The sequence below is a fragment of the Tachypleus tridentatus genome, chromosome 13 (assembly GCF_004210375.1).
Source record: "Tachypleus tridentatus isolate NWPU-2018 chromosome 13, ASM421037v1, whole genome shotgun sequence".
In the NCBI taxonomy this organism is placed as follows: Eukaryota; Metazoa; Arthropoda; class Merostomata; order Xiphosura; family Limulidae; genus Tachypleus; species Tachypleus tridentatus.
Genome location: NC_134837.1, coordinates 190,085,529 through 190,113,524, shown reverse-complemented (window position 1 = coordinate 190,113,524; position 27,996 = coordinate 190,085,529). Strand labels below are relative to the sequence as shown.

At 32.7% G+C, this 27,996-nt stretch overlaps 1 protein-coding gene across 3 annotated transcripts in view; it reads right to left on the bottom strand.

Moving 5' to 3' along the window:
* The window catches only part of LOC143239450 (uncharacterized), a 123,809-nt gene that overhangs the window by 28,819 nt on the left and 66,994 nt on the right, over window positions 1-27,996 (bottom strand). For all 3 annotated transcript variants that reach the window (XM_076480522.1, XM_076480523.1, XM_076480524.1), the window contains 17 exons: window positions 25,896-26,069; window positions 24,247-24,318; window positions 23,718-23,807; window positions 22,764-22,871; window positions 22,295-22,348; window positions 21,467-21,520; window positions 20,440-20,493; window positions 18,956-19,015; window positions 17,454-17,504; window positions 15,721-15,774; window positions 12,862-12,915; window positions 10,995-11,048; window positions 9,752-9,811; window positions 8,158-8,211; window positions 6,419-6,472; window positions 5,952-6,005; window positions 3,074-3,127 (listed from right to left, as the gene is read on the bottom strand). In XM_076480522.1, coding sequence (XP_076336637.1) covers window positions 3,074-3,127; window positions 5,952-6,005; window positions 6,419-6,472; window positions 8,158-8,211; window positions 9,752-9,811; window positions 10,995-11,048; window positions 12,862-12,915; window positions 15,721-15,774; window positions 17,454-17,504; window positions 18,956-19,015; window positions 20,440-20,493; window positions 21,467-21,520; window positions 22,295-22,348; window positions 22,764-22,871; window positions 23,718-23,807; window positions 24,247-24,318; window positions 25,896-26,069 — 1,155 coding nt within the window. The remainder of the gene's footprint in view (window positions 1-3,073; window positions 3,128-5,951; window positions 6,006-6,418; window positions 6,473-8,157; window positions 8,212-9,751; window positions 9,812-10,994; window positions 11,049-12,861; window positions 12,916-15,720; window positions 15,775-17,453; window positions 17,505-18,955; window positions 19,016-20,439; window positions 20,494-21,466; window positions 21,521-22,294; window positions 22,349-22,763; window positions 22,872-23,717; window positions 23,808-24,246; window positions 24,319-25,895; window positions 26,070-27,996) is intronic.

The following is a 27,996-nucleotide window of genomic DNA, read 5'->3' as shown; positions in this document are numbered from 1 at the left end:
GTTTGATTCGTGATTTGCAGTTGAACACGTTGGAACGAAAGCGTTATATGGGTGAAGTCAATTCCGTTATAAACCGAGATAATCTGTGATGACAAACAGGTCTTACTGATTAGTTCTCTTCTCTTGAAAATACGGATAGCTATACCTGAAAGTTTGACTCGTTGTTTAGCCCATTTGTCGCACAAGGCTCTGTTCGTGACAAAAATAATGATAGCTATGCGTGAACTCAAGGGGTATCTGGTCTGGGGCTGGTTAGGAAGAAAAATACGGATAACAATGTGTGAACTTTAAGGTTATTTGTATCTCAGAATGGCTGGTATGGGTATCAACATTTTTACTAATAAAGCAGAGAAAAATGTTTCGACCTTCCTCGGTCATTTTCAGGTTAACAAAGAGGTTAATTAACCTGGGAGTTTAGCAGGATGCGACGTTGAGGATAAAATTTCAGATTCCCATGATATGTAGCTATTTTAACAGTTTTCAATAAATAAAAGTTTGTATTCTAACAGTCAGTGCTACTTGTTTTACGTTCTGGTCTTCTGTGTGAAATAGAATGCAAACACTAATTTTAATGTTTTAAGAGAGGAAAACTACCACCCTATATTTTAAAGACTCTGATTGGCTCTGTAAAGTAAAGGTCTGTTCCGAACAATAGAGTTGTGATCCTAGAGATAATGCTGATTACTATCGAGTGTCACTTCCTTACTAGCTGTGGCTTGTTTGTGTGTATTAAAAAAAATTTATGCCATTTAATCAAAAACACCTTGGGTGTGGAAGAAGGTGTGGCCAAGAAAACGATTGAGAGTGTGACTTATAGGAATTAAATCAAAATTGGCGACCAATCTGTTAGCTACACTTATAACACTGATAAAGTTTTTACAGCACATATCCATTCATATGTTTACTAGACCCCGTATTTTGTTTACTCATCACGATGTCCCATGTTGAACAAAAAGCACGGCCTGACTAACCAGTCAATTAATATTTGTTACAAAATTCTTATAAACACCATAAATGTAGCTACTAGTTTGGCCACCTTCTTATAAACACTATAAATGTAGCTACTAGCTTGGCCACCTTCTTATAAACACTACAAATGTAGCTACTAGTTTGGCCACCTTCTTATAAACACCATAAACGTAGCTACAAGTTTGGGCACCTTCTTATAAACACCATAAACGTAGCTACAAGTTTGGGCACCTTCTTATAAACACCATAAGTGTAGCTAATAGTTTGGCCATCTTCTCATAAACACTATAAATGTAGCTACTAGTTTGGCCGCTTTTTTATAAATACCATAAATGTAGCTACTAGTTTGGCCACCTTCTTATAAACACTACAAATGTAGCTACTAGTTTCGCCGCCTTCTTATAAACACTATAAATGTAGCTACTAGTTTGGCCATCTTCTTATAAACACTACAAATGTAGCTACTAGTTTGGCCGCCCTCTTATAAACACCATAAATGTAGCTACTAGTTTGGCCACCTTCTTATAAACACTACAAATGTAGCTACTAGTCTGGCCACCTTCTTATAAACACTATAAATGTAGCTACTAGTTTGGCCGCCTTCTTATAAACACTACAAATGTAGCTACTAGTTTGGCCGCCTTCTTATAAACACTATAAATGTAGCTACTAGTTTGGCCGCCTTCTTATAAACACTACAAATGTAGCTACTAGTTTGGCCACCTTCTTATAAACACTACAAATGTAGCTACTAGTTTGACCACCTTCTTATAAACACTACAAAAACAGCTACTAGTTTGGCCGCCTTCTTATAAACACCATAAATGTAGCTACTAGCTTGGCCACCTTCTTATAAACACTACAAATGTAGCTACTAGTTTGGCCACCTTCTTATAAACACTACAAATGTAGCTACTAGTTTGGCCACCTTCTTATAAACACTATAAATGTAGCTACTTGTTTGGCCGCCTTCTTATAAACACCCACAATTTTTTTTGGCAACATCTTTTTTTCACACCTAAGGTGTTTTTGATTAGATATATACTATGAGAAATGTGTAAAAAGTGGTCTTGCGTTATTTTTACCATGAATATTAAACTTACTGGTACCCAGTACGTCGCTTATTGCCGGTCTTTTAAAACTATAAATTTCGAATATCGATGGCATTACAATTGATTTCCATCACATTTGTTAGGCCTATAAAATTGTAGAAACTCTAAAATAAAGTGACTGACTATCCTTACGTTATAGTTAACTGAGGTGCACCTACATTAAGCTTCAATATTAAGATACAATATTGAAAAGTGTTCTACAGCTGGAAGTAAAATGAGGTTCTTATAGGCCTAAGAATAATGATCAATAACTGTTTATCTTTTTTTACTCTCCCAGCGTTCATAACAATGTTTGGCATTGAAGAAAATCCTTCATGAGCAATAAATTGTGACAAGCAAAAGGAAGATATGAAAGGTTGGTTTCAATCACTTTTGATTCTCCCCTGATAAAAAATCAACCATGGTTTAGTATTATTTAAAGACATTGTTATAACATTTACTTAAAATCAACCATGGTTTAGTATTATTTTAATGACATTGTTATAACATTTACTTAAAATCAACCATGGTTTAGTATTATTTTAATTACATTGTTATAACATAACTTAAAATAAAAAAATGCGCGAATATGTTTTAGAAAACAAACTTCCAAATGTAAACTAATGTTTGTTTGTTGTTAAGCACAAAGCCACACAATGGGCTATCTGTGCAATGCCAACCACGAAATCCGGTTTCTAATGTTGTAAGTCCGAAAACATACCATTGTGCCACTGGGTGACATTTATAAAATGTTCTTTCATTTCACAATTCTTACAAATTGGCTGTAAATGTTCAAGAAATTTGCACAAAAAAAGGTAAAATTGCACTTATCTGATATGAACACTATCTACGTTTTGTAAATCAGTACTTTAATCTGATATGAACACTATCTACGTTTTGTAAAGTAGTACTTTAATCTGATATGAACACTATCTAAGTTTTGTAAATTAGTACTTTAAAACTTTTCCGTTTATTACTTCTCATTAAATATTTGATATCGAAAAGCATCCTACCGCTTCTCCTGGAAGTCCTGCCTTTCCTGGTTGACCACGCTTACCTCTGCGTCCCTATAATAATTTAAAACGTGTTTAGGTAAGTTGATAGCTGACAATATCTAGAATAACTGATTAAGACACTTCTGTTTAACCAACATTCATCTACAAGCCCAACTTTACAACCAGTTTAACCAGCCTTCATTTAAAGGCCTTCACAATCAGTTTAACCAATATTCATCTACAGGCCTAACCACACAATTAGTTTTATCAGTCTTCATCTATAGGCCTAATTTCACAATTAGTAAAACCAGCATTCATCTACAGACCTAATTTCATAACTGTTTCTCGTCGACCTGCAGATTCAAAGGTCACAACTTTGACATTCTGACTACCAGTAAAGAACAAACAAGCTAAACCAATCCCAGATTAATCATTAGCTGACTAATAGATTCACTAACTGAATAATTTACTCTTCTATTAACTAACCGTATTCTAACTCGTATTTTTACATATAGCTCATACGTTCCCAAAATTTGGAGAAAAAAAACTTGTAGATATTAATTTATAACTTGTGTTGGTGTGAATCATCAATACAATTAGTACTGTCCATAATACCAGTACTTTAATCACAGTACTTTTGTACTTTATTTGGATTCGCACTAGTGAGTTTGTTACTTGTGTTTGGTATCATCTTTTTATTATAAAGTATAAATGGTAAAAAAACGAAAAAATAAACAAGTGAGATACAGTAAATTAATGCTTCCCCGAAAGCAAAAGTTTCTGACATACAATGAGCACATAATTATTTATTGTTGAAAAAGTGAATCAAATAGAAATATAGAAAATATGAAACAATTGTAAATTTAAAAGGAATATACCTTGATAGTGTATATAAAATATTTTATAATCCACACAAAACAGATTACTAGATACAAATAGTAAAATACTGATTTTTCTCAAAAGTGAAGTTATTTATTTTGTCAGTGCAAATACACTGGTGGCCAAAATCTTAAACCAATGAACATAAAGAAAAAATATACATTTTGCGTTGTTAGACTCAACCACTTATTTGAGTAGAGCTTTGAAAGATGACAATAAGAAAAGGGAAAATAAAAATAAAAAACTTTTAGCATATAATAGGGAAAATGTGAACACTATGAAATTAGGCTAAATACTTGCTGATCAAAAGTTTAAGACTATACCAAAAAAAAAGTCCTGAACAGGGTAGGAAATCCCCAACAAGAGGTCTCAGTAGTGAGTTGTACGGCCGTCATTGCGAATAACTGCAAACATTCGCTTTGGCATGATCGATATAAGCGTTTGCAGAAGGCTGGCTGGAATGTTATTCCAAGTGGTAAAGATGGCTTCACAAAGATCATGCACTGTTTAGAATTGACGTCCATTTCTATAGAGTTCCCTTGCCATCCACCCCCAAACATTTTCAGTGAGGTTCAGTTCGGGCGAACACGCTGGGTGATCCAAAAGAATCACGTTATTTGCCATGAAAAAGTCCTTTATTTTGTGGGCATTGTGGATTGCAGCGTTGTTCTGCTTAAAGATCCAGTCATTTTCACACAAGCGAGGGCCTTCAGTCAATAAGGATGCTCTTTCCAACATGCCAATGTAATCAGCTGCTGTTTGGCACCTCTGTATAACCTGAAGCTTCATTGTTCCATCGAAGAAGAAAGCACCCCAGATCACGATGGAACCTCCTCCACTGTGTCGTGTAGAAAATATCTCCAGTGAGATATCCTTATCGTACCAGTAACGTTGGAAGCCATCTGGACCATCCAGGTTAATTTTTTTTCTCATTGGAGAACAAAACCTTCTTCCACTTTTCTACATCACATGTTTGGTGCTTCTCAGCAAAGTTTAACCGAGCTGTTTCGTGGTGTGGAAGGAGGCGTGGCCTTTGAAGACGTTTACGGTTTTTAAAGCATTTCTCTCGTAAATGCCGTCTTATTGTTCTTGAGCTGCATTTTGCGTCCGTAAGGGCCTTAATCTGGTTCGACGATCGGCGAAATTTTCTTGAGCCGACCACTTGAAATTCTCATTTCGTATCCCACCAAATCTTTTAAAAATGTGCAACAGCAGTTTTACTACGCCCAATCTCACCAGTGATGGCACGTTGAGAGAGACCTTGCTTTTGCAGCTCGACAGTTCTGCCACGTTCGAACTCTGTCAACTTTTTAGCCTTTGCCATGTTTTACTCAACGTAACACAGGAGATGTCAGTGGGAGATGTTGACAACGCTAATGCTTGAACACAGATGACTAAATTTTGTTACGTGCTTACCGATTAATGCTTCGTTTCTGTAATAATTGGTTGAGACTAACAACGCAAAATGCATATTTTTTCTTTATGTTTATTGGCCTTAAGATTTTGGTTAGCAGTGTATATTCCAGATAATTCTGAAATAAGCTTTATTCGCTTTTATGAATAGCTTAACGAGTTATTTTTTAATCCAGAATGAGATATTTGTTTTCAATATCACGATATTAAGCCATTGTCACAAGTTTATAAGAAGTGTTTTTGGAATAACTTCGGGCAGCCTTTTCATGATTGAAACCATTGGGATAAGTTCATTGTTTTCCTGCCATGGGACGCCACTATCGCACCAGTTCTCTCACAGATGTGAATTATTTTCTTCGTCGCCATATTCTAGCTCGACATTTTAGGTGTTTACGTTTTTTTGGAGCCCCAAAATGACAATGTGCAGGACCTAAAAGTATCAGGAATTAAAGAAAGAACTCTTGAAATGTGTAGGGTGCCAAAATTTATGTAGTGGTGACTGAGGCTTAAAAATACATTTCGGTTACAATAGAAAATGTTTCTTGTATGAATGTTTCAGAAATGGTAACTCAAACTGTATATTAACACAGAATACTTCACCTACCAATTTTCCCTTATCTCCTTGGGAACCTTTATCTCCTTTGTCTCCTTTGCTTCCCTACAAAATTGGAAATCATAAAGTTAGGTAAAGTTCATCCAAATGTTATTCAGGTAATAAAAAACAACACTGTTTATACCAAGTTATTCAGAAAAAAAATTCTGGTGGTGAAAAGTAGAAAAACATCGCAGCTATAAAGAGAAAACAACATATTAGAAGGTCTAAAAAATAACACAGAGCATCTTTGAGATTTCTTACTGATATTATATCTCAGAGTATAATATGTTTAATAGGAAGTCTGGCACTTGGTCTAGAATATTACATCACACTGTATTTTATTCGTAATAAGAATAAAAATTTGACCTATAATATAAAATAAATAAATATTCATTGATTTTAAATAATTTCTTAAGAAGCTTATAATATTAAACCTAACAAGAAAAGATTGTAAGACGGTATGATAACAAACAAACCTTTGCACCGTTTTGTCCTGGAAATCCAATTTCTCCTGGACTTCCTTTTTCACCCTTTTGAAACAGAAGCAGAAATGAAAAACATGTAGGAACAGAACATCACAATTTCAAAATAAACTTTAGCACCGAAACCGTACAGAAAACAAGTTCATTTTATTTTAGCTTTTGTGAACCATCTTTCATACTAACTTCCTCAGAAAGTGATAAATGTTTCGGTTTTAAAAGAACAGATTTTCGTTACTGTTGTTTGTTTACTTACATTCATGGAAGAATAAGTTCAGTGGAAGTCGTTCTTGAGGCTTTAATGATTGGAAAGAGACCAATAACTTATGATTATTTAAACGGGTATGTGCCTAAAGTATAAAACATTCAGGTCTTGTAATCCTTCACACGGATATTGGTAGACCTATACGATATTAAACCCTGTAATATCCCTCATTATTTTGCTCTTTTGTGACTGTTAAAGGACTATTGTTATATCTGTCAATTAATTATCTCTTTTCTATCCTTCAGAGAGGTTGTGGTGAACCTGAGTGTTGTTTTTCTCTTGCGTTATTAGTAAAACGGTAACTAATAAGCCTTTAAACTGAGCAACTCTTGTAGTTCATTGCACAATTTATGTTAAGCCTAGACATTGCATTTTTTGGTGGTACTTTAAAATAGTTAAACCTATGTATTATCCAGTTCTTTTGAATATTTACGAGGTTTGTGGTAACCTCAGATATCGTTTAGTTCATCATTAAAATGGTTACTTAATCAAACATATTACTCAGCTATTGCATTATTCAGCCCTTTTGTGCATTAAATACCTTATAGCACATGCACACATTTCGTGTTTACCTTTTAAAGTCAAAAGGCACTATAGTTTTTGTTAGTATTTACACTATACTGTGATCTTCAGAGCTTATAAACATCTATGTCTTGAACTTTGAAGTACTCGTATTGGTCAACACTACCATGAAAGAACTAAGATAACTACGCGACAGTTTCTCTGTACCTTCTTAGAGTCTTAATTTTTGGGAATTTGGCAAAAAAACTATAAAGAAATTATCAAAATGATTTCTTTAAAGTTGTCCTAAGAAAGAGCTGACCGTTGGATAATTTCCAGAATGGCTTCTTCAACTAAAATATCTCATTTATTATAGACCCTGAACTGTTTCCAGCTTTTGAAACTTAAGGAGCTAAAAATGAGGAAAAAAAGGTGAAAACAAAATGTATAAACAGATGTTTACTGTTTATCATTACTTTTCTCAATCACAAGTTTATAAAAAGACATCTAAACTTAAAGGGTTGATATGAGGGAAAGGGTGAAAGAAACATATCAGTATATAATATATTCTTCGTTGCTTATCATTGTTTTATCATATCAAAAGTTTCAAGATATTTCGGAAACTTATCCCTTTAAAGCAATATTAACATTTCTTTATATTAACATATCGTCTTGTCCAACTATACAGTGTAATTTATCTTCTTTATTCAATTAATTATGATCAAAATTATCCAAACTTATAAATACATAAGTGAAAACGGAAACAGAAACTAAAATATTATTTTAATTATATTTTTAACTGTAAATTAATTGAAATCAAATTTAAGAGCAAGTTGTAAGTAATGTCATTGGCACTTAAAGCATTTGTATATATAAGTTTCTTTAATACTAAGCGTCTAACGTATTTAAATATATATTATTTACAACACTATGTTTCTATGAAAATAGAAAATACTTAATCTGAGCTTACTTGAAGACCTGGTAGGCCTGGTTGTCCAGGATCTCCTTTTGGACCCGGAGGTCCCTGAAAATATTTTTAAGTCATTTATGAAGACACTTTATTAAAATGGCATTAAATATTAAGAAATGGCACAGCATGGTAATTAAGCCACTTGTAATCCATGGGACGTGGATTTGAATCCGATTAATAAATATGCTCGATCTTCAGCGGTGGAGTGTTGTAAGGTGATAATAAATTCCATTAATAAATAATAGTACTTTCTGAGTTGTCGGTGGGTGGTACTGAATAGCTGCCTTCACCTTTACTAAACACTTATAAATTTAAAACGTCTATTGCAGACACCGTTCTAATTTTCTTTGTTTTATTTTTAATTTCGCTCAAAGTTACATAAAAGCTATCTTCGCTAGTCGTCCCTAGTTTTGCAGTTTAAGACCAGAGGAAAGACAGCTAGCCATTACCACCCACCGCCAACTCTTACCACCGTCACATCATAACGCCCACACGACTGAAAGGGCGAGCATGTTTGGTGTGACTGGGATTCGAACCCGCGACATCGGTTATTTATCATGTAGGATAAATCTTGTAGGAACACAGGATAATAAACAAGATCTCGAAATATTGCACTTTAAAACAAAACACAAAAAAACAAACAGTAATTTGTATTCCTAAATACCATATTAGGGTAAATTTTAATAAAGATATATGCTCAGTAAATAGAACAATTAACAATTTGAAAATCTAAAGATTATTATCTCTTGTAGTAATGTCCTGAGAAAACATTTAAAACAACAAAGTTCTTTAATTGTTTTTGTGTTTTTGTCTTCCACTGGAAAGTGTACAAACAAAGAAGCACTTTTTGATTTCAAAATCTCTTCCAGGTAAGATTTTTCTCAAAAGAAAGAAAGCGAAACGCTTCTCAAAATTTTATTGGACATTACATCTAATGAAACGCCTCTACAAAATATTCTTGTAATTTTTATAAAAATTTAAAACTTCCCAAGAGTCTTCTATTCAATCTTTTTTTTTTTTTGACAAAATAAAAATGTTTTTCTGGTGAATTATTTTATAAAATAGTTTTCAGATGCAACTAGCTCTTGGGGTAGTATCATTTTAACTGTATAAATCTGCTTATATTTGTCTTTAAATGCAGCTATTTCTTGTGATAGGACCACTTGAACTGTATAGATCTGCTAATATTTGTCTTCAAATGCGACTAGCTTTTCGGGTAGTATCATTTTAACTATATAGATCTGCTAATATTTGTCTTCAGATCAACTAGCTCTTGGAGTAGTATCATTTTAACTGTATAGATCTGCTAATATTTGTCTTCAAATAAAACTAGCTCTTGCGGAAGAATTATTTTGATTGTATAGACCTACTTATCTTCAGATGCAACTATTTATTATGATAGAATCATTTTAGTTGTATGGAGCTGCTTATGTTTGTCTTGAGTTGCAACTAGCTTTTCGGATAGGATCATTCTAACTGTATAAATCTGTTTATATTTGTTTTAAAATGCAACTAGCTATTGGGATAGGACCATTTAAGTTCAACAGCGCCGCTAATATTTTCATAATGTAATGCATTAACTAAAATAACTTACTGGAATTAACAGGGTGTCCTCTGTGCCAGTTACAGCTACTCCATCTTTTCCTGGTGGACCCTTACAAAGAAAAGCACCAACATTACATAAATATATTTACCATTTTAATACGAAAATTATGATGCTATAAATAACTCTTAAATTGGTTACAGTCTTTGTTTCTGTAGATTATGTTCACCGCAAGCTCAATATTTGAATCTAGAAAACCAAGCTTTCAGCTTTGAAAATAAGCTTTGACCATTGATCTGCAAATTTTACTTTGAAAACCTAAAAAAATCATGTAGAAATTGTTAAAACAAATTTTTCATTTTTTTACGAAATACAGCTCTCTTTTATTGATCATAGATCATTGTAGTGTGCAAGCATAATAAAATCAGGTTAAAATATTGTATTACAATTTAAATTAGGACAATAATTGGTAAACTCATCTGTTTTTTTGTAATAAACACACAATTAATTCCTGAATTGCTAAGCTGTCCTCCCAGTTAGATACTTAACCTGGAAAAAAATTAGAAAAGGTCATTAATGGCTGTTTAGGGTTAATTAATTTTGTAGATCCGTTAGTTTGATCTCGATCGATGATTTGAAAAACTGTGGAGACGGTTTCAGCTACCCTAATCCATCTTCAGGCTGATTAGCTAGAGGAAGAAAGAATGCATTTAATTACTTCCTACGACTCCAGTCTACTTCATGTATTGCATTACTTACACCTGTTTACTTTTTTAAGGAGGGCTATGATTTTGATCACTTTGGCAATTCACACAGAACACTGGAGGCCGTATAGTCAACATGGCAATGAATCTTGTCGAGTGAATGTCATTATAAGATATTTTAATATCATTTAATTGGGGAACATTAACACGACTTTACAATTATAAAAACAATGAACATTTATATTTTTGTCGAATAAATCTTATATTTCAGGCTATTAAACCTTTTTCCTCACCTCAATGGCTGAGTAATAAATCTGTGTATTTATATGTTTATAGCGTTAAAAATTGGGTTTCGATATCCGTGGCGTGTAGATGGTCCATTGAGTAGCTTTACGGTTAACAAAACATCTAATCAACATCTCTTTTTTTCTTAACTGATCTCCTCTCCTGGAGTTTAACAAAGCAAAGCAAACCATTCATGTTTCTCTGATATATATTACATAACTATATATTCTAACTCATGTTAAACGCTATACAAACGCTTCATCTTAGTTGTTTCCTTAATTGTTAAAGAAACGTTTACAACTTACTGGAGGTCCTGGTGGTCCGGGAGGACCAGTGAATCCATTTTCACCCGGTTCTCCCTAAATGTAAAGATACGAATATATCACACTACTATTTAGACTTAAGAAACAAATAAGTTTCACATGATTAACTAAAATTGTACGAGTCATTTGTTATGTATGTTATGTGGCTACTGTTAATTCTTTCATGGCTCTAAGTTAATTCGTTTCTTATTGATTGTAGGTCACAAGATTGTTGTGAGCATTTTAGTAGACCAACTTTAACTATAATGTAATTTAATGGATGTCATATGGTCTAATGAACAGTGTATTAGACAGAATGAACTAATGTTCGATGAGTATTATATATTCCACTGACCTTATTTGAAGTGTGGGTAGAGTGTAGTGTGATGCACATGTCAAGTAGTCATTATTAGAAATCCTAAAAGGCTACTTTTAACTTGTGTATATTTCTTGGCATATATACGTCACATGAGAACTACAACTTTCTGTTTCAGTTTTATTATGTTGTCAAGAAACAAATGTCGTTTTTGAACTGCGAAGTTTGGAAAAGTATAAACCAGTGTTGTAAAACATGCTTTAATCAAAGTAAGCACCATTTGTTTCAATACACTTTCGTCAAAGTGTAACAATGCTGTTTATGCTTCTGCTATAGAAATCAGAGCTTCTATGGTCATTAAACTCCCTGAAAGCTTCTTCTGTCAAAGTTCTTAAAAAATGAAAATCTGTAGGGAGAAAGGTTTGGAAAATAAGGTGGATGAGGCAGAACCTCGATTCCCAATTCACTGAATTTTTGAAGCGTCATCCTTGATAGGTCTCATAACACTGATTTTGTTGATCTTCAGTCAACTCACGCAGAATCCATTTATCCAACTTTTTCATCATTCCAAATACACTCAAGTGGTTGGCAATGCTTGATTTGCTTGTGCCTAGCTTTTATGCAAGCTCACGTACTGTTTTGCGAGGGTTTGTCTCAACTGCTTCTCTTAATGTATTTTCATCTAAAGATGGCTTCCTTCCACGACCCTTTGTGGTCTTCAAGACTTTCGTCTCCATGTCCAAATCTTTGAAATCAATGCTGAACTATACGTTCAGTAACAGATAAATGGCAGAACGTCTGGTTGATGTTCCGTGTAGTTTTGGTCGCTATTCGTCCAAGTTTGAAGTCGTAGAAAAAACTCAGATGAAAGCCCTCGTCCATGTTGCAATGGGGGTTGCAAAACTTACTCTGAGTAGAGTTGGAACAGCAGACAATTAAGACACCTTGTAAGTAACAAACGTTGTATTAAACCAATCAACCATTGAGAAGTTACTGGATATTCAGTATATATTACTGGATATTATCGTGATAATTCCGACATTTATTTCTGGACAACCAAATAACTTCTGTATACCTAATGTATGTGTACAGTAATATATGAAGGTCTTGAGATCATTTGGAACAATAATGGTATTTCAAACCAAATCTTTCTGTTTATAACAACAAGAAATCTAACATCCTCACCAGTCACATAAACAGAATTGATTAGTCGATTTTTATTAGAACAAGTCGATTATATTTATTATTTTGCTTTGGTTTTTCAAATTTTATGTTGGCTGATATAAGTATTTCTGACTTCAGTATGTATTAGTCCTAAGCCATAATACAGGGTATACGAGGAATACCTCAAAGGTATTTTGATATGTATCTATTTATCATTTTGTCATTAGTCGTTAAGGGATGTTCGAATTTCTAGACAGAAAAAAAATGTTTACAAGGATATTGGCGAGAGTACAGAATTTAAACGGCCTCATTATTATTTTTGACGTAAGTACTTCTTACAAAAATTCCATTTATGACAAAATAAAATTGCGTTAAATGCTTATATGATACCTTGAATCCTTGAAGGCCTAGAGGTCCTGGCTCTCCAATACCACCTGGCTCCCCCTATAACAGGCATTTGTAGATTAGAAAGAATCTCCAACAGAATTAAATTATACACTATAATTTCCACGACAATAAACTATAAAGCTTTCCATGTTGCATAATAATACCTAATGTATTAGTCCTCCTGTAACTAGGTAACATCATGTAGAATGATGGTCTTACTGTTGCTAAGTTTTATAAAGCGTAACGTTCTTCCTGTTGCTAAGCGATATTATATATTGTATAAATATCCCCTGTATCCATGTAACACGATACAGCATGGTAGCTTTTCTTTTGCTGAGTGGTATAACATAAGCATGTCCTTGTTGTTAAGTATTATACATTCTATACATTCTCTAAGTATCCACTGTATCTAGGCGAAACAACTTGTGTAATGTTCCTACGCTTTTTATGTAATAACAGTATAACGTTGCAGTTTTATTACACAATATGGTTATTCAATATTTCTTCCGGGTTAAAATAATTGCAAGTCCTGACTGCACTAATTAACGAAAAAGAGGACTAGATAGATGATCAATGCCTACTTGGTTTTGTAAATGGAAAATTATGTTAAATCACGTTCCGTCATACGTCCTTTTAAACATATCAGATAAAGTATGAAAATCACGGCTCTGACACTAGGTCTAAGCTGTACATCCAAGTTCAAGTTTTTAGACGACCTCATTAGACTTTCTGGCTTTCGAAAATTCATGCTTATTTCTTTTAAGTATTTTTGTATTCAGAATACATTATTAAGAAACAATCAATCACGATTAGAATCAAGCAAGTGCCAGAAATATTCCACTATATGAAACTATCTGCTAACAAATCTTGTCAAGTCTTAGCATAAAAAAAATATTCAGAGAGGTGAACGTCTTTCACTCTGTAAACGCCGATGTTTATCAAAGCACGTTTCTTTTATTTTGGCGTTGATCCTTCACTGTCAACGGTGGTAAAAGCAATTATTTTTGGTTTTTGTTCGAGTTTGTTACCCTATAAACGCAACTTTTTCATTACGTTCCATAAATGTCGGAGAGATGGCGCGCTATACTTTTTTTACAGATGAAAAAAGGGGGGGGAATATGAAAGTACGAGACATTGCTTAGATTATAAACAGTGAACGTTAATTGAAAGCTTGCCAAACATAGCCTACATATTTCGTTATCCTATATAATAATGTTTATTAAATGTTAATATTTAGGAGTGGCAATGTTCTGGGGGTGTATGATTTATTAGGTTTATTAAAATTATTGAAATTTATGTCCATTACAGTATCTAATCTTTATGATCACTTTCAATGTTATTCTTAATTTTATTCATGTATATATAAATCAGTTTAATATTTTGTTTTACAGCTAGGTTTTTTGAAAGTCCATAAGGACGTCGGTTCTATTAATAACACACATAATATTTTATAAACACCACTTAAAAATAAAACGTAATGTTCTGTGAAATAAAATGAGGCCTACTTATCCCTTCTTGAATACTTTAATTATCTAACGTAATGTTTAAACGTGCACTAAACAAAATCTAAATGCATCTGTTTAGCTAATCTATTCTAAAAGATAATCACTTTAAGAACTATTATACATTCGATTGTCTTTGTGTGGGACAGCGGTAAATTGACGGACTAACAACGCTAAAATATGAGGTTCGAATCCAACAGTGATCCCACCAGATAGCCCATTGTTGCTTTGCTCTAAAAGAAACTCTTCCAATTTAAAGTTAATCATTACCTTCCCCTCCAGTACTTTTACAGTTTTCATCATAAATTTGTTTTTTACGTACCTGATTGACAACACCACATCATATATCTCCTTTATCTAAGCCTTGTTAATCGTTCTAATCAGTTAGTCACCATCTACTGTTTAATGACAGATTTTTGTGTATGAGTAACAGTGTTAATTAAACCTCATCCGCTCCTTTTTTTTCAAATTATCGACTTGTTTTTATATCAAGCATTCATTAAATATATTAACTGGAAATAATGAAATGTTTCTTTATATTTTCGTGTGTGTGATTTGCATGTAAGTAGGGACCCTGCTGAACGAAAGTCATAAATCATAAAAAGTGGAATGCATATATAACCTAGAAAAATGTGTTTGGGAAACCTATGAAGGCCATACGGACCTGTGAATAATTCTGTGTTAAAATTTACTTCCACATTGCCGGTGTTATGCTTAAACCATCCAAACTATATATAACTTAAATATAACTTCTTTGCCGTATTATAATATTTATTTTATGTTTTCAGTTACAGGTATATTATGTTTATATGATCAAAGTTGCAAACTAACAGAAGTTAATTTTCTATTTTACATTGCAATGTACAGGTATCAAATAATACTCAAGAAAAGAAGCACATTATATTAATATAATAATAGGTAGGTATACAAGAATTCATAAACAAGCCTGAAAAAGACCAACCAATGTGCTGTCGAAACATGTAGTTTGTTACATCATCAATAAAACTCTTCTTTAGGCACATAGATCGTTATTCGCCTTCCTATCATAAAATACATCTTTGTTGTTTATAAAAACATACATACTTCCGGATAACAGTCTAAATAAACCATGGAATTATTGTGTTCATTTGAACAGTATTAATTATAATTAATGTACCCATTTATAACTTACCAAGATATATTTCACGAAAACGTGTTTTGTGCAATATAAAATCTGTTTAAGTAAGAAATGCAAATAAAACATTTCTTCCCGTCGTATTTTCATAATATGTGCAATAGAAGGTAAAAATTATCGCACCAGAACTAAATTAGTTTATTATTTAAAGAATTGTTTAATGCTAACTGGTTATACTGATATTACCTTTTCACCTAGAAGGCCAGGAGGACCTCTCGGTCCCGGAGGACCTGGTTCTCCCTGAAAAACAGAAATGGTTGTTTTCAATACAGTCTTCCTTTATTTATTACTGTGTAGTTTAGATAATTAGAATTAATAATAATAATAATAATAAATTTATTAAGCAATAAAGTCTTTTTACTGAAAGAGTTAAATTTGTTGTTTTTTTCAAGTTAACATTACATCTCATTCTTAGGAATGTTATGGCACATAAAAATTACAAAATACTGTGTTTGCACTTTAAAAGTCACAGACTTTTCATAGTTTCTATGAAATGCACACACACACACTCACATATATGTATTATGCGTAGAATATTACAACATTATAGTTATTGTATCTAAATATGTATAACAACGTGTCTGAATCGAAAGAGTTATTTCAGTTCTATCATAATTGTTTTTGATGAGGTTAAAATAATTTATAAGGTTTAGGCTAAGATTACCAGAAAAATAAGTTACTTTTGAGTCAGACTTGATAAATAGTTTCTATTCACCAAAAGATACAGTATTTTGGCCTAATAATGAGTTTTTTCTTTTTCTTTCGTGTCAAAATTAATGATAATTTTAGATATTAAGAAAGGATTATTTCGAGTCGTTATTTCATTCTCTGAATCGAAGTAATATATCAACCAACACATCTCATAAACCATATTTTACACTTCAATTTGAGTTAGAGATTTTATGTCACATCTATAATCACTTCCATAGATTTTCACACAAAGTTTTAACTCCACGATTTTGTAATTATGGTTATTTTACGTCTAACTCTGAATGTGATGCATATACAATAATAAAGATGATTTTAGAAGACAACTCAAAACTTCAGACAAACATTCATCTTTAGGTACATGATCAGCCATCATCATATGAATCTAAAATAAAAACTTGTCTTATTACGTTTTATTATATCTTATACTGGTTTGAAATTCCCGTTAATAATTTTAATATATCTTCTATGGGTGTTTTTTGCTTTTTCGTGATTCTTATAGAACAACGTTCAATGCTTTGACTCTGCAAATAGCCTGGAATGTCGCTCACAACAAAACAACAAGCCAAAACAACTGATAAGATATTCAAGCTTATTTATCTGGTAACACTTCCAAGAAAACAGTGTGATGCAGTTTTCTGGCAACCATACAAAAACCAGGATGATTCGATGTTGAAGATACGTTAATGAGATCCTTACATTATCGAAATCATATACGTAGACTGCGACAAACATGGTAAAACCCTGAATTTGTAAAACAATACGACATTTTCGCTACAGTGATTAAGTTTCAAACAGCTAACGATAACTATTTAATAATCCAAGTATTATAAATCATCATCATGTTTGTTACCAACGAACCTTAATTTCCGAGCAATATTGCAAACCCAATAAACCACCTTACAGTTTTTTTAACTGATATACAAAATGATAGAAAAATAAATTTATCATTTACTAAGTTTTGTTAATAGGTAAATCAAGAATGCAAGTTGTGTAACTTACGCAACAACTGAACATTATTTAAACACTAAACAGCACTTAGACAAGAAATAAAATTACCTTAGATAATGTTTAGACCTACCCTAACACTTATTATTCTTCCTTGTGTTATGGGTTTTCTTATAAACCCTTTAAGGTAATACATAAGTTTATCAGTGGTGTTAGTATTCTGAGTTTCTCCATTAGTCCACTTTAATCGTACTTTTACTTACTCTTGGACCTGCCGTTCCGGGTTCTCCCCTTGGTCCAGGTAATCCTTCTACCTGAAGTTGATGGAAAAACAACATATGGTCATCTTAATATTTAAAAAAAAAATGCAGAATAAAATTTTAATAACTTGAAAAACGCTGTTCATAAACTGTATATTTTTGTAAGTCTCATGTTTCCTTTTTGAGACTTTCTTAGAAGCATGGTTAAGTGGTTAGGGCGCTTGACTAGTAACCCGAGGGTTTCAGGTTCAAAGACCCATTTCACAAAATGTGCTTGCTCTTTCAGCCGTGGGAGCATTATAGTGTTACGGTCAATCTCACTACGTGTTTATTAAAAAAGCAGCCCAAGGGTTGACGGTTAATGGTGATGACCAGCTGTCTTCTCTCTAGCTTTTCAATGCTATATTAGGGAGGGCTAGCGCAGACAGCCCTCATGTACTTTGCGTGAAATTCAAAACAAACCAAATTATCGTACATCTTCAGATTTTTAAAGCAGCTTGTAAACGTATGTGTCGTCAAGTAAATGCAGTTTATTTAATCTGACATTGATTTGACGTAAGCTTAATTTTCGTCACTGCTGGCTCTTGATGTCAGCTTCGAGTTATTTATTTTATTACTTCTACATAAAATAACAATAATTAATATACTTTACAAAGATTATTGTTTTTTTTTTAATTTAGGTAAATGAATTTTCCTGTTATCACATGTCAATAGATTTCAAGATAGGTTGAATAACAATTACGATGATTTCTGGGTGAGGTTTAATTCGCTATTGATTTACTATTTATATTTAAGTTTATAAGGTAGAAGCATAGTTTTTTTATGGTTGAGGCGCTCGACTCTTGAACTTCAATTGGCGGGATCAGAACCCATCGCCGAACAAGCTCAAACTTTTAGCCGTATGGGCGTTATAACATGGTAATTACATCCACTATGCGTTGTTAAAGAGCCGCCCAACAGTTTCTAGTTGGTGGTGTTGATTAACTTTCCCCCCTCGTTTATCGCTTCAAAATTAGGGACAGCTAGCGCAGATAGCCCTATAATAGCTTTGTGCAAATTTCAACAAAGAAGCTTTTAAGCTGGAATTTTCCTTTTTTGTATCTCTTTACAAGAGTCCTTACATAACATAATTCCTGGAGACACAACAAGGGTAAAGTAACAGTAAAGAAAAAGGTAAATCGATTTATGATCATTAATAGCTTTTTGAAATCTAATTCAACTTCAGGCTAACTCTAATTAGCTGAGTTAGTGTTTTTGATAATATTTTACAAGCTTTTGTCTTACTAGCGTAGGATGTATAATAATATCTCTTGGAAATGGTAAGCCAAGATTTTGGTCTTACGTTAGAAATGTGGTGTTTACCTTCACCCAATATACAAGAAAAAAGTGTAGACGTAAGTATATGTGATACAACAGGGTTTTGTCTAATATCATATAAGATGATCTATGTGTTTCACACACTAAATCACTGATAAAGGTATTTTTAACAACATAACAGTTCTAACCAGTGTAGCATTTCCAATACTTCCTGGGAGTCCTGGAGGCCCTTGATTTCCTGGGATACCCTGAAAAACAATAATTAAAAGAATTTTCAACGATAGTGTCGTAAAGCAACATAGAAGGGTCTATAATAATTTTAATTCTGACTAGAATATAAGAATCGTTATCACACAAATACTCTGTATTCAGTGAAGTTAATGTTTTTACCATCCTGACTCACCCACGAGATCGAATTTTGTATTCTTATCATTATAAATAAGAATAAAAAAAGAATGTGTTTAATAAGCTATATTTATCATCACGGATTTATTTTTAGTTCTTACCTACATGTGTAGATTGTTTTTATTCGAAATTAATTTACAAGTACAATACAGTGCCTTTCGAACATTGGCCAAATTCGAGTTCTTATTTGCACAAACAGGTTGTTAAAAAGGCCCAAATCAGAAATAAAATATCAAAACTTTTTCTGTTGTATTACTGAGATAGAAACATCGATTGTATGAAGATATTCAGACAAATATTTGCTGCTGAGTATAAAGCTATGAACATTTATCTCCTAGTAATGTAACTAAAGAGGATGAATTATACAATGCAGTAAAACATGATACAATAACTTATTTATTGGCTAACAGTACACAGACCTGAAGATGGCTAAAGTTTTGTTGTTGTTGTTTTTTTGTTTTACTAGTGGTGTAATATATAGAAAAATATCGTGAATGGTTTATTTATTAGGTACGTCATACAGAAATAAAATGGTGAATGACTTATGTTGCAGCTACGTAATACCGACTTAAAGATGGAAAATGGTTTGTTTACTAGCTAAGTAATACAGACCTGAAGAGGGTAATTGACTTGTTAACTAGTTAAAAAAGAATTCATGATGATAACAAATGTGGTGCAAGTTGCACCTCTTGGAACTGATGTTTAAGATGATAAATCATTATAACTAAATTTTTCGTAACGTTGACACTAATAAATTGTTATCATTGAGATTTTCATAACACTGACAATTTTCAATTTATTGAACACGTGATTAGTATTAGGTCAATATATAATTACGACAAATCCTATGTATAATAATGCAACATTAGTTGCTAAAACAAATATATTGGTCAATGAAAATAATTGAACAAGAAGATATTTCCTGTTAGGTAAAACACTATCTACGAGATTGTTATACTGATAATACTGAAAACAACAATTAATAAGTAAAATAAGATCTTGAAATTCGTTGTTGTGGAATGGATATCTCGATACCTCTTAACACAATACCACGTGATTTTATTGACACAATGTTGAAAAGGTGCGCCTATTAATTTTACCAAAGCTGTTGGACAAATTATCGTCAGAAAGTAATACATAAAAATAATAGTTAAGTAATATACACAACGTTATTTAATTAGTACAGATATACAAAATACCAGAAGCTATAAGGTGGGTTTTTTTCTCCTGTGTTAACAATGTTCAACAAATAATTGTGGTTACTTACTGGGTCACCAGGTTGTCCAGTTGTTCCTCTGTCACCTTTATCACCTTTACTTCCCTGCGACAAAAAAAAATAAATTTAATATTTTCAGTGATGTTTTAGTTAAAACAAAAATGTTTCAGATGCATATAATAACACACGATATTTTGTGTTACGAAACCTAACTTTCGCAATGATTGGGTTGTCGTTTTAGGAAAAATACATTGAATTGTATATACAGTATATAACATATACAGAAGGTTCACAGAATGGTTTTATGTGATATCTGAGCTTCAAATATTTTAACCTTTGTAAACACCATTGCTATCTGTCTAGTTGAAATACATTGACAGAAGCCATGTTCCTTGTTTAATTAGCTCAGGACAGAGCGGAATGTTTGTGGACTTACAATGCTAGTAACCAGGTTTGGACACCCGTGATGGGCAGAACATAAATAACCCATTGTGTAGCTTTGTGCTTAACTTCAAGCAAGCACACTTGTTTCATTTCCTTAAATGTAATTAGGAATTACTCAGCTTTCAGTATCAGAACGCATCTTATTATATATTGATAAGATCTATAAGCATTAATACTTTGATTTTCAGATAAACATGAAAATAATGATTTCGAATATTCAAAGCTTTTCCTTTAAAATTTATTCCAGTGCCTTGGTTAACTATTTTACGTATGAAGTACTTCAAACGCTGTATAGTAGGTTGGTTAAATGTATTACTTTGGAAATGTTTCAGAATCTTGGTTGTACCAGGTTGTTTGGACATGTTACCGTGGAAAATACACCAGAAACATGATATGAGGTTAATAAAATGTTTTAATGGTTAAATTCTTGGTTGTATTAACGGAAATTGGTTTCATTTGAACTACCTTACAGTCAGATTATCGAATATTTCATACCTTATTACTAAGTTCATGTCCTGCTTTTGTTAATTTATCAGATTATGTTGGCAATGAAAAAATGCATATTTTAATTACAGTGTTTTAAACAATACATCCATTGAAACGATATAAAAATAATCACAAAAAACATACTTACAGGTAGGCCTGGTTCTCCAGGAAGACCTATCTCCCCTTTCGGTCCAGGTTGTCCCTAAATAATCACATATGTAAATGATACTTAAATGACATGCAGAAATGAAGATATGACTTCACTATAAAATAAACAACTGAAGGAAAATTGATAAAGTTGGAAAATGTATAGATAATTATTTTAACGGATCGGTTAACATACACATTTAGGCACAAATAAGTTGTTGAAAATCAAAATAGGAATAAACATATATTAACAATTGAATTAATTTAGTGGAATAATGAATATAAAGATACAACCAATGAATATAAAGATACAACCAATAATATAAAGATGCAACCAATGATAAGTTTAACATTATACGAGAAATGCTTCCCAGTGGCACCGCGATATGTCTGCAGGCTTACAACACCAAAAGCCGAATTTTGATACCAGTGATAGCCCATTGTGTAACTTTGTGCTTAATTATAAACAATAAATAGACGAGCAAACTTTACTAACACGTACTAAAATTCAGATGCTTGTGATACAATGTTTTACCACAATATATTAGAATATTTGGTAGCTGGCATAGGAAGAGTTAGAACAGATTTGTTATTATATTCACTATATTGTATTATCGTTTCGAATCGCCTTTAAGTGACCTATATAAAAAATCTAAGTATTGCAGGTTTTCCTATGATTTTTTGAGCGGTATAATATATAACAAAACCTACAACCTAACTTTTTGGAATATTATTAAAAGTTCTAAAAAAATATTTTTCGTTGTAAGAATGGTTTATGCTTGTGTAGTGAGAATTTTAAAAAAAGGCAAAACAAAATCACAAAACTTACTTGTCTTCCCTCCAATCCTACAGGACCAGGTGGTCCAGTTATACCTGGTAGACCCTAAATAAACAAATAAAAATTAAATTAGTACTTGTCATTTCACGATTTCTTATTTTGCTACAATGACCCAACTCAAACGTTTAAAATAAGTATGACATCTCGTATAAACAAATTCCAAAAAATCCAGATGAAATGGGAAAAAAAATTACAGTACTGTGATTCAAAATGTAGGTTAACAGTTAAAAACAATGTGATTTGCCTGTATACTTTCGCAAACAAAATGATTCCTAGCATACTTTTAAATGGTGTCACAGTTTTATATAGCTTTGGCACAACTCCATCTTGAATCTGCATGTGCAATGATTACTCTAAACAGTCATTAGATTTTCCAGTGACTAGTAAACATGCTAATAAAAACCTTAACTGTGACGACTCAAACAAATATTCCCCAATATTTAAAGAGCTTGTGACTCACTGCAATCCCTGGAAATCCTGGTTCTCCCTTAGGTCCTCGAAGACCAGGCAAGGCGTTCAAACCAGGTGGCCCTGGCCTACCTGGCGGACCTGGAGGTCCTGGTGGTCCCTGAAAATGTTTGTACGGTTGTGATTATTTAATTTTAAGTTTGGAAATAGTTATTAAAGAATGTAAGTAATCAAGAATGAAATCAAAGTAAATGTCAACAATTTAATAAATGTTTTTATTTGTCAATCAATATCGTTAAATCTTCAATCATAATGACAGGAAAACCTGTAGAACATAAGGGGCAAATTGCCTATTAATCTATATTAATTTGCCTTTTTGTTAGTTTCATTCATAACAGAACCCTCGTAAAATCGTTCTTGCTTTACGTGGACATGGATAAAAATACATTATATTACAATTATAGATGATCCTTATAAAACATTACAGTTTATCATTATATAAACTTGTGAGTGAAAGTAAAGAAAAATATGTAACAACATGTCAACCAGGTTACGTTGAAAACAAAATAAAAAAGAAAACTAACATACTTAGAAACATTAACATTCTGTAATATTCATCACAAAATATTGAGTTTGTAACTTAGTTTAGAAAATAAGAGACATCCTATACTCGTTTCGATATGATTTACTTTACTAACGTATGAAAGGACAAATTTTCAAAACAACCATAAGCGATAGAAATCTATCATCATTTGCTCCTGCAACAGTATATTAATTTTATCGAAAGGCAGATAGTGGAAAATACTGTGAATGAATAGTAGATAGGTGGCGCTACTAGTGATATAGCGCCAAGGAGACAACGAAATCATCAGCAAGATATACGAAATACTGTGTATATATTTTATTATAATTTTAACATAATTTAACTTATAAAATTTTTATGTATGTGGTTGAGAACAATTGATGGGTAAACTGGTTTAGTTTTTCATTTTAAGATAATACTCACTTGCGTGCCATTTGACCCTGAGGGTCCGGGTGGACAAGTTATGCAAGCCTCAACATCCGTTGGTTCAGGTTTTCTCTGTTCTTTAGGAATCTAAAAACAAAAAGTAAAACCACGAATTAATCCATTAATTTTGTACAGTTTATTTTCTTGATATTTTGTTACATGTTTTCACCTGTTGTTGCCTTTAAATGTGTTTCAAAACTCTTCGTTGTTTCCTTATCAAAATAAAATATGATTATTATATAAATTTGAAAATAACATAATTTTATTCTTGTAAGCAAAAAACCGAAATCTCTTTATAAACTGTAGTCCAAGAGTAATAGCATACAATTTCACGCTCTTACATAAAATCCTTTTAAAAAATGAGTTGGACTCCATAATGAAAATCGATATATTGACAAATATATCGTCATAATAGTACTTAATATATTTGATATTCACGTGATATTCAGTTCAAAATTAAAATAGAAAGAAAATATCTCATAACCAATCAAATAAAAACAAGCAAACATAAGAAAACTGTTCTTACAATAAGTTCGTCACAGGTTTCTCTCTCTGGCCGCGAGGGGTCGCAGCTGATAACCATCCACTGTAGGTCTATCTAAAATAACATTAAACAAATATACTTGCTGTGAGCGACTGCTGCTTTAAAATACACAATATTTACTATTTTATGATGAACACAGAAAAATAAAAGAGCGTTTGATATAAAATAATGAATAAACGTTTTACGAACCGACTTAAAGAAGTGAAACAAAGATTCGAACTCGCACTAAGAACAAACGTTGTGACTAAGCTATCAGGCTCACTTAATACAAGCATCTATTTTTATGTAACCCTAATATTACCAACTTGCTTTTATACAGTTATATAGCACTGTGGTTCACGTATTACACCTTTTTGAGTTATTACGATGTTGTCTTACAACATTCAGTGTCACAAACTCAAACAAATAAGGTGAAACCAAACATTTTCTAGGTAACATTCTTAGGTGGACCTCAGTAACAATTAACGGAATTAGTTTCAATACTGATGACTTTATTAGTTCTTCTTGTTGCTCGTACACTACTAATGATCTTATAAACAGCAAAGTCATAAATATTCAATCAGTGTGGTGCATAAATGGTGTAGAAAAATGTGTTAAAACACGGTTGGGTCCAAGACGCTTGGGTAAGTTTAGGGTTAACCAGTTTAATAAGAGGACTATTGACGGATCACCGAGCTGTTTTATTAGAAGTTTAAAGCCAAGAATTTATATTATCCTAGTTTATAATTAAGTGGACAATTTCAGTTACAAAATCTGGCGAGTCATTAGTACCGGTGAAATAACAAAAACTATATCAAGAAACATGTTAGTACCTGCATAAAATGGATAGTTCATACTTCATAAGTACATAATTTGAAAACTTTAAGTTACCAGTGTTTTGGTCCAATTGACAGTTTCCATTTGTTTTTTTGAATTACAATATACCCGATTAGAAATTCGGTTACTTTATTGTTAAATAAAAAAGAGCAATTGCACGCTTTTAGTGGCCAAATTAGTAACGATAATACAATAAAAATACCAACAATATAGTAAATATAAGTGTAAGATTAATAACAACAATAATACAATTACTAATAACAATATAACAAATATAAGCCCCCAATGTCACAGCGGTATGTCTACGGTCTCATAAAGCTAAAAATTGGACTTCGATACCCGTGGTAAGCAGAGCACATAGAGGCTACTGTGCTTATTTACAATCAATTAAATAGAAATGATACTTAATAGCTATAATATAATTAATAACAATAATACGCCTGATGATTAGTAATGATTATACAATAATAATATAATTGAGACAGAAATTATATGTTCATACGTAAAAACCGAATCATCACTATAGATAATGATATGACAATCACCAAACTTCAATTTCTGATTTCAAACCACGTGGTTTAATGTGTTATATTGAATCTTTACAAGGAAAGTTACAGAACTAGAAATGAATGCATTCAGTGCAGTAAATCACTGAAACAAAATGAGATGTCTCGACCTAACTCATACTTATTTGAAGAATATTCAAAACGTATTTGTATTAAAATTGTTTTATTAAGGTAATAATACAGTTTCAGTTTTATGACAACAGACCGTTATTTTAATCTTAACACATTAGTTTTCTAGACCAAACTTACTGGTACAGTTTTTTCTTTCTTGGTGTCGAACTGTGCAACAATAATTTCCCCATTCACGTCAATTGGTCCAGGTTGATCAATTGGTAATGTTGACATTTTTTTACAGTCAACGTATAAAGTAACCCGATCTCTGAACACACTGAATTGTATCTTATGCCACAGTTTGTCATCCACCTATTGGAAATATCCAAAATAAATTGTGTTATAAATTAGAACGGCAAAAAACACACACTAAACAGTAAATTCAGTGAAATAGTAATTAATCGATACATGCAGGATCAAAAAATAAAAATCTTCTTTATATCTCTGTGTGTGGGAATATACAGGGTGTTCGGAAAGTCACTGTGCACTTATACATTTATTAACAGACAAAACTTTGCAGTGACTTTCCGAACACCCTGTATTTACATTTGATATTAAGCATGAATAAAACTGCTTTTTTTTTTACTTGGTTAACTCTTACAATGAACCTATTTTTTTTAAGGTTAAGATTAGCACTTTATTTTAACATTACACGTATAAGACTTGAGTAAAAAATGTAGCTTCCTTTTCTCAAACGGGTCCGGCATAGCCAAGTGGTTAAGACACTCGACTCGTAATCCGAGGGTCGCAAGTTCGGATCTCCATCACACCAAACATGCTCACACTTTAAGCCGTGGGTCGTTATAATGTAACGCTCAATCCCACTATTCGTTGGTAAAAGAGTAGCCTAAGAATTGGCGATAGGTGGTAGTGACTAGCTGCCGTTTCTCTAGTTTTGCACTGCTAAATTAGGGACAGCAAGCGCAGATTATTAGTTGAGCACCTTAACCACCTGGCCATGCTGGGCCTTCTTGTGTTGGTACTTCAACTCGACATAGCAACACTTTATGCTATACATAGGTTAAACCAATGGTCCTCAAACGTTTCTGTTAGCTTAACGTGTTATGTTTGGTATGACTTCGAATGTTACGTTGCACATCACTAATTTGCATTTTGGACCAGCACGCGCACCAAATTAAGGACTACAACGTACAACTGGTGACTATTTTAATTACATCCAAAATTCAGGTATAACCATTCGTAATTTAGAACTGTTGACCAAAGGGAAAACAACCAATCACTGACATTCGCTGCCCATACGACTATTTTCAACTAAATAGAGGGAATACGTTTCACAAGAAAAACATCCCTACAGCTGAAAGTATGAAAAGTGTACAACAGCAGCTCGAATCACGGACTTCCTGCTCCGAAGCTCAAAACAATAACCAATAGACCTCGTTCAACCGACAATCATTGTATTCAAGAAGTTTCGTATTAAATTCAGTGATACAATAATAAATGCGATGTTAATCCAATTATCTTGAAAAATAACACTGCACAACAATTTTTTGAAAAGTTTTGCTTCCTGAAAAGGTTTTGCTGATTGTGACAAGTACCTGATGGGTATGCACAAATATAGTTTTGGTTTTGCTTCATCATGTAGGAACTCTGAGAAATATACAGTTAACTGTTTACCGTCAATAACGTATTTAACTGTATTTATGTTTCTAATACGCTATTAAGTTCAACATAATTAAAAGTGTTTTGCTCCTGATTTTCGTTTGTATTCAATGTCCAGTGCATCACGTTGCAGTGTTCAACAGTAGTCAGCAAACATTGACGGATTCCATTTGCCCTGATATCGTTTTTCCATTGTAGCAATGTCTTGGTGAAACCTTTCACCGTGTTCGTCACTGGCAACAACGAGATTTGCGGGGAAGAAGTCCAAGTGTGAGTGGAGGAAATAAATCTTGAGTGACATGTTGCACTTCATTGTTTTGTATGCTTTAAGAAGTTTGTCTACCAGCTGAATGTAATGTGGGGCTCTGTAATTACCAAGGAAATTGTCAACAATGTTTTTGAAGGCTTTCCAGGCAATCTTTTCCGGCCCAACTAACAGATCTTCGAACCGCTTATCACTCATAACATGTCTAATCTGAGGGCCAACAAAAATGCCCTCTTTGATCTTGGCCTCAGTTATTCTTGGGAACATCTGTCTTAAATAACGAAAACCTTCGCCTTCGTTGTCCATTGCTTTCACGAAATTCTTCATAAGTCCCAATTTTATATAAAGAGGAGG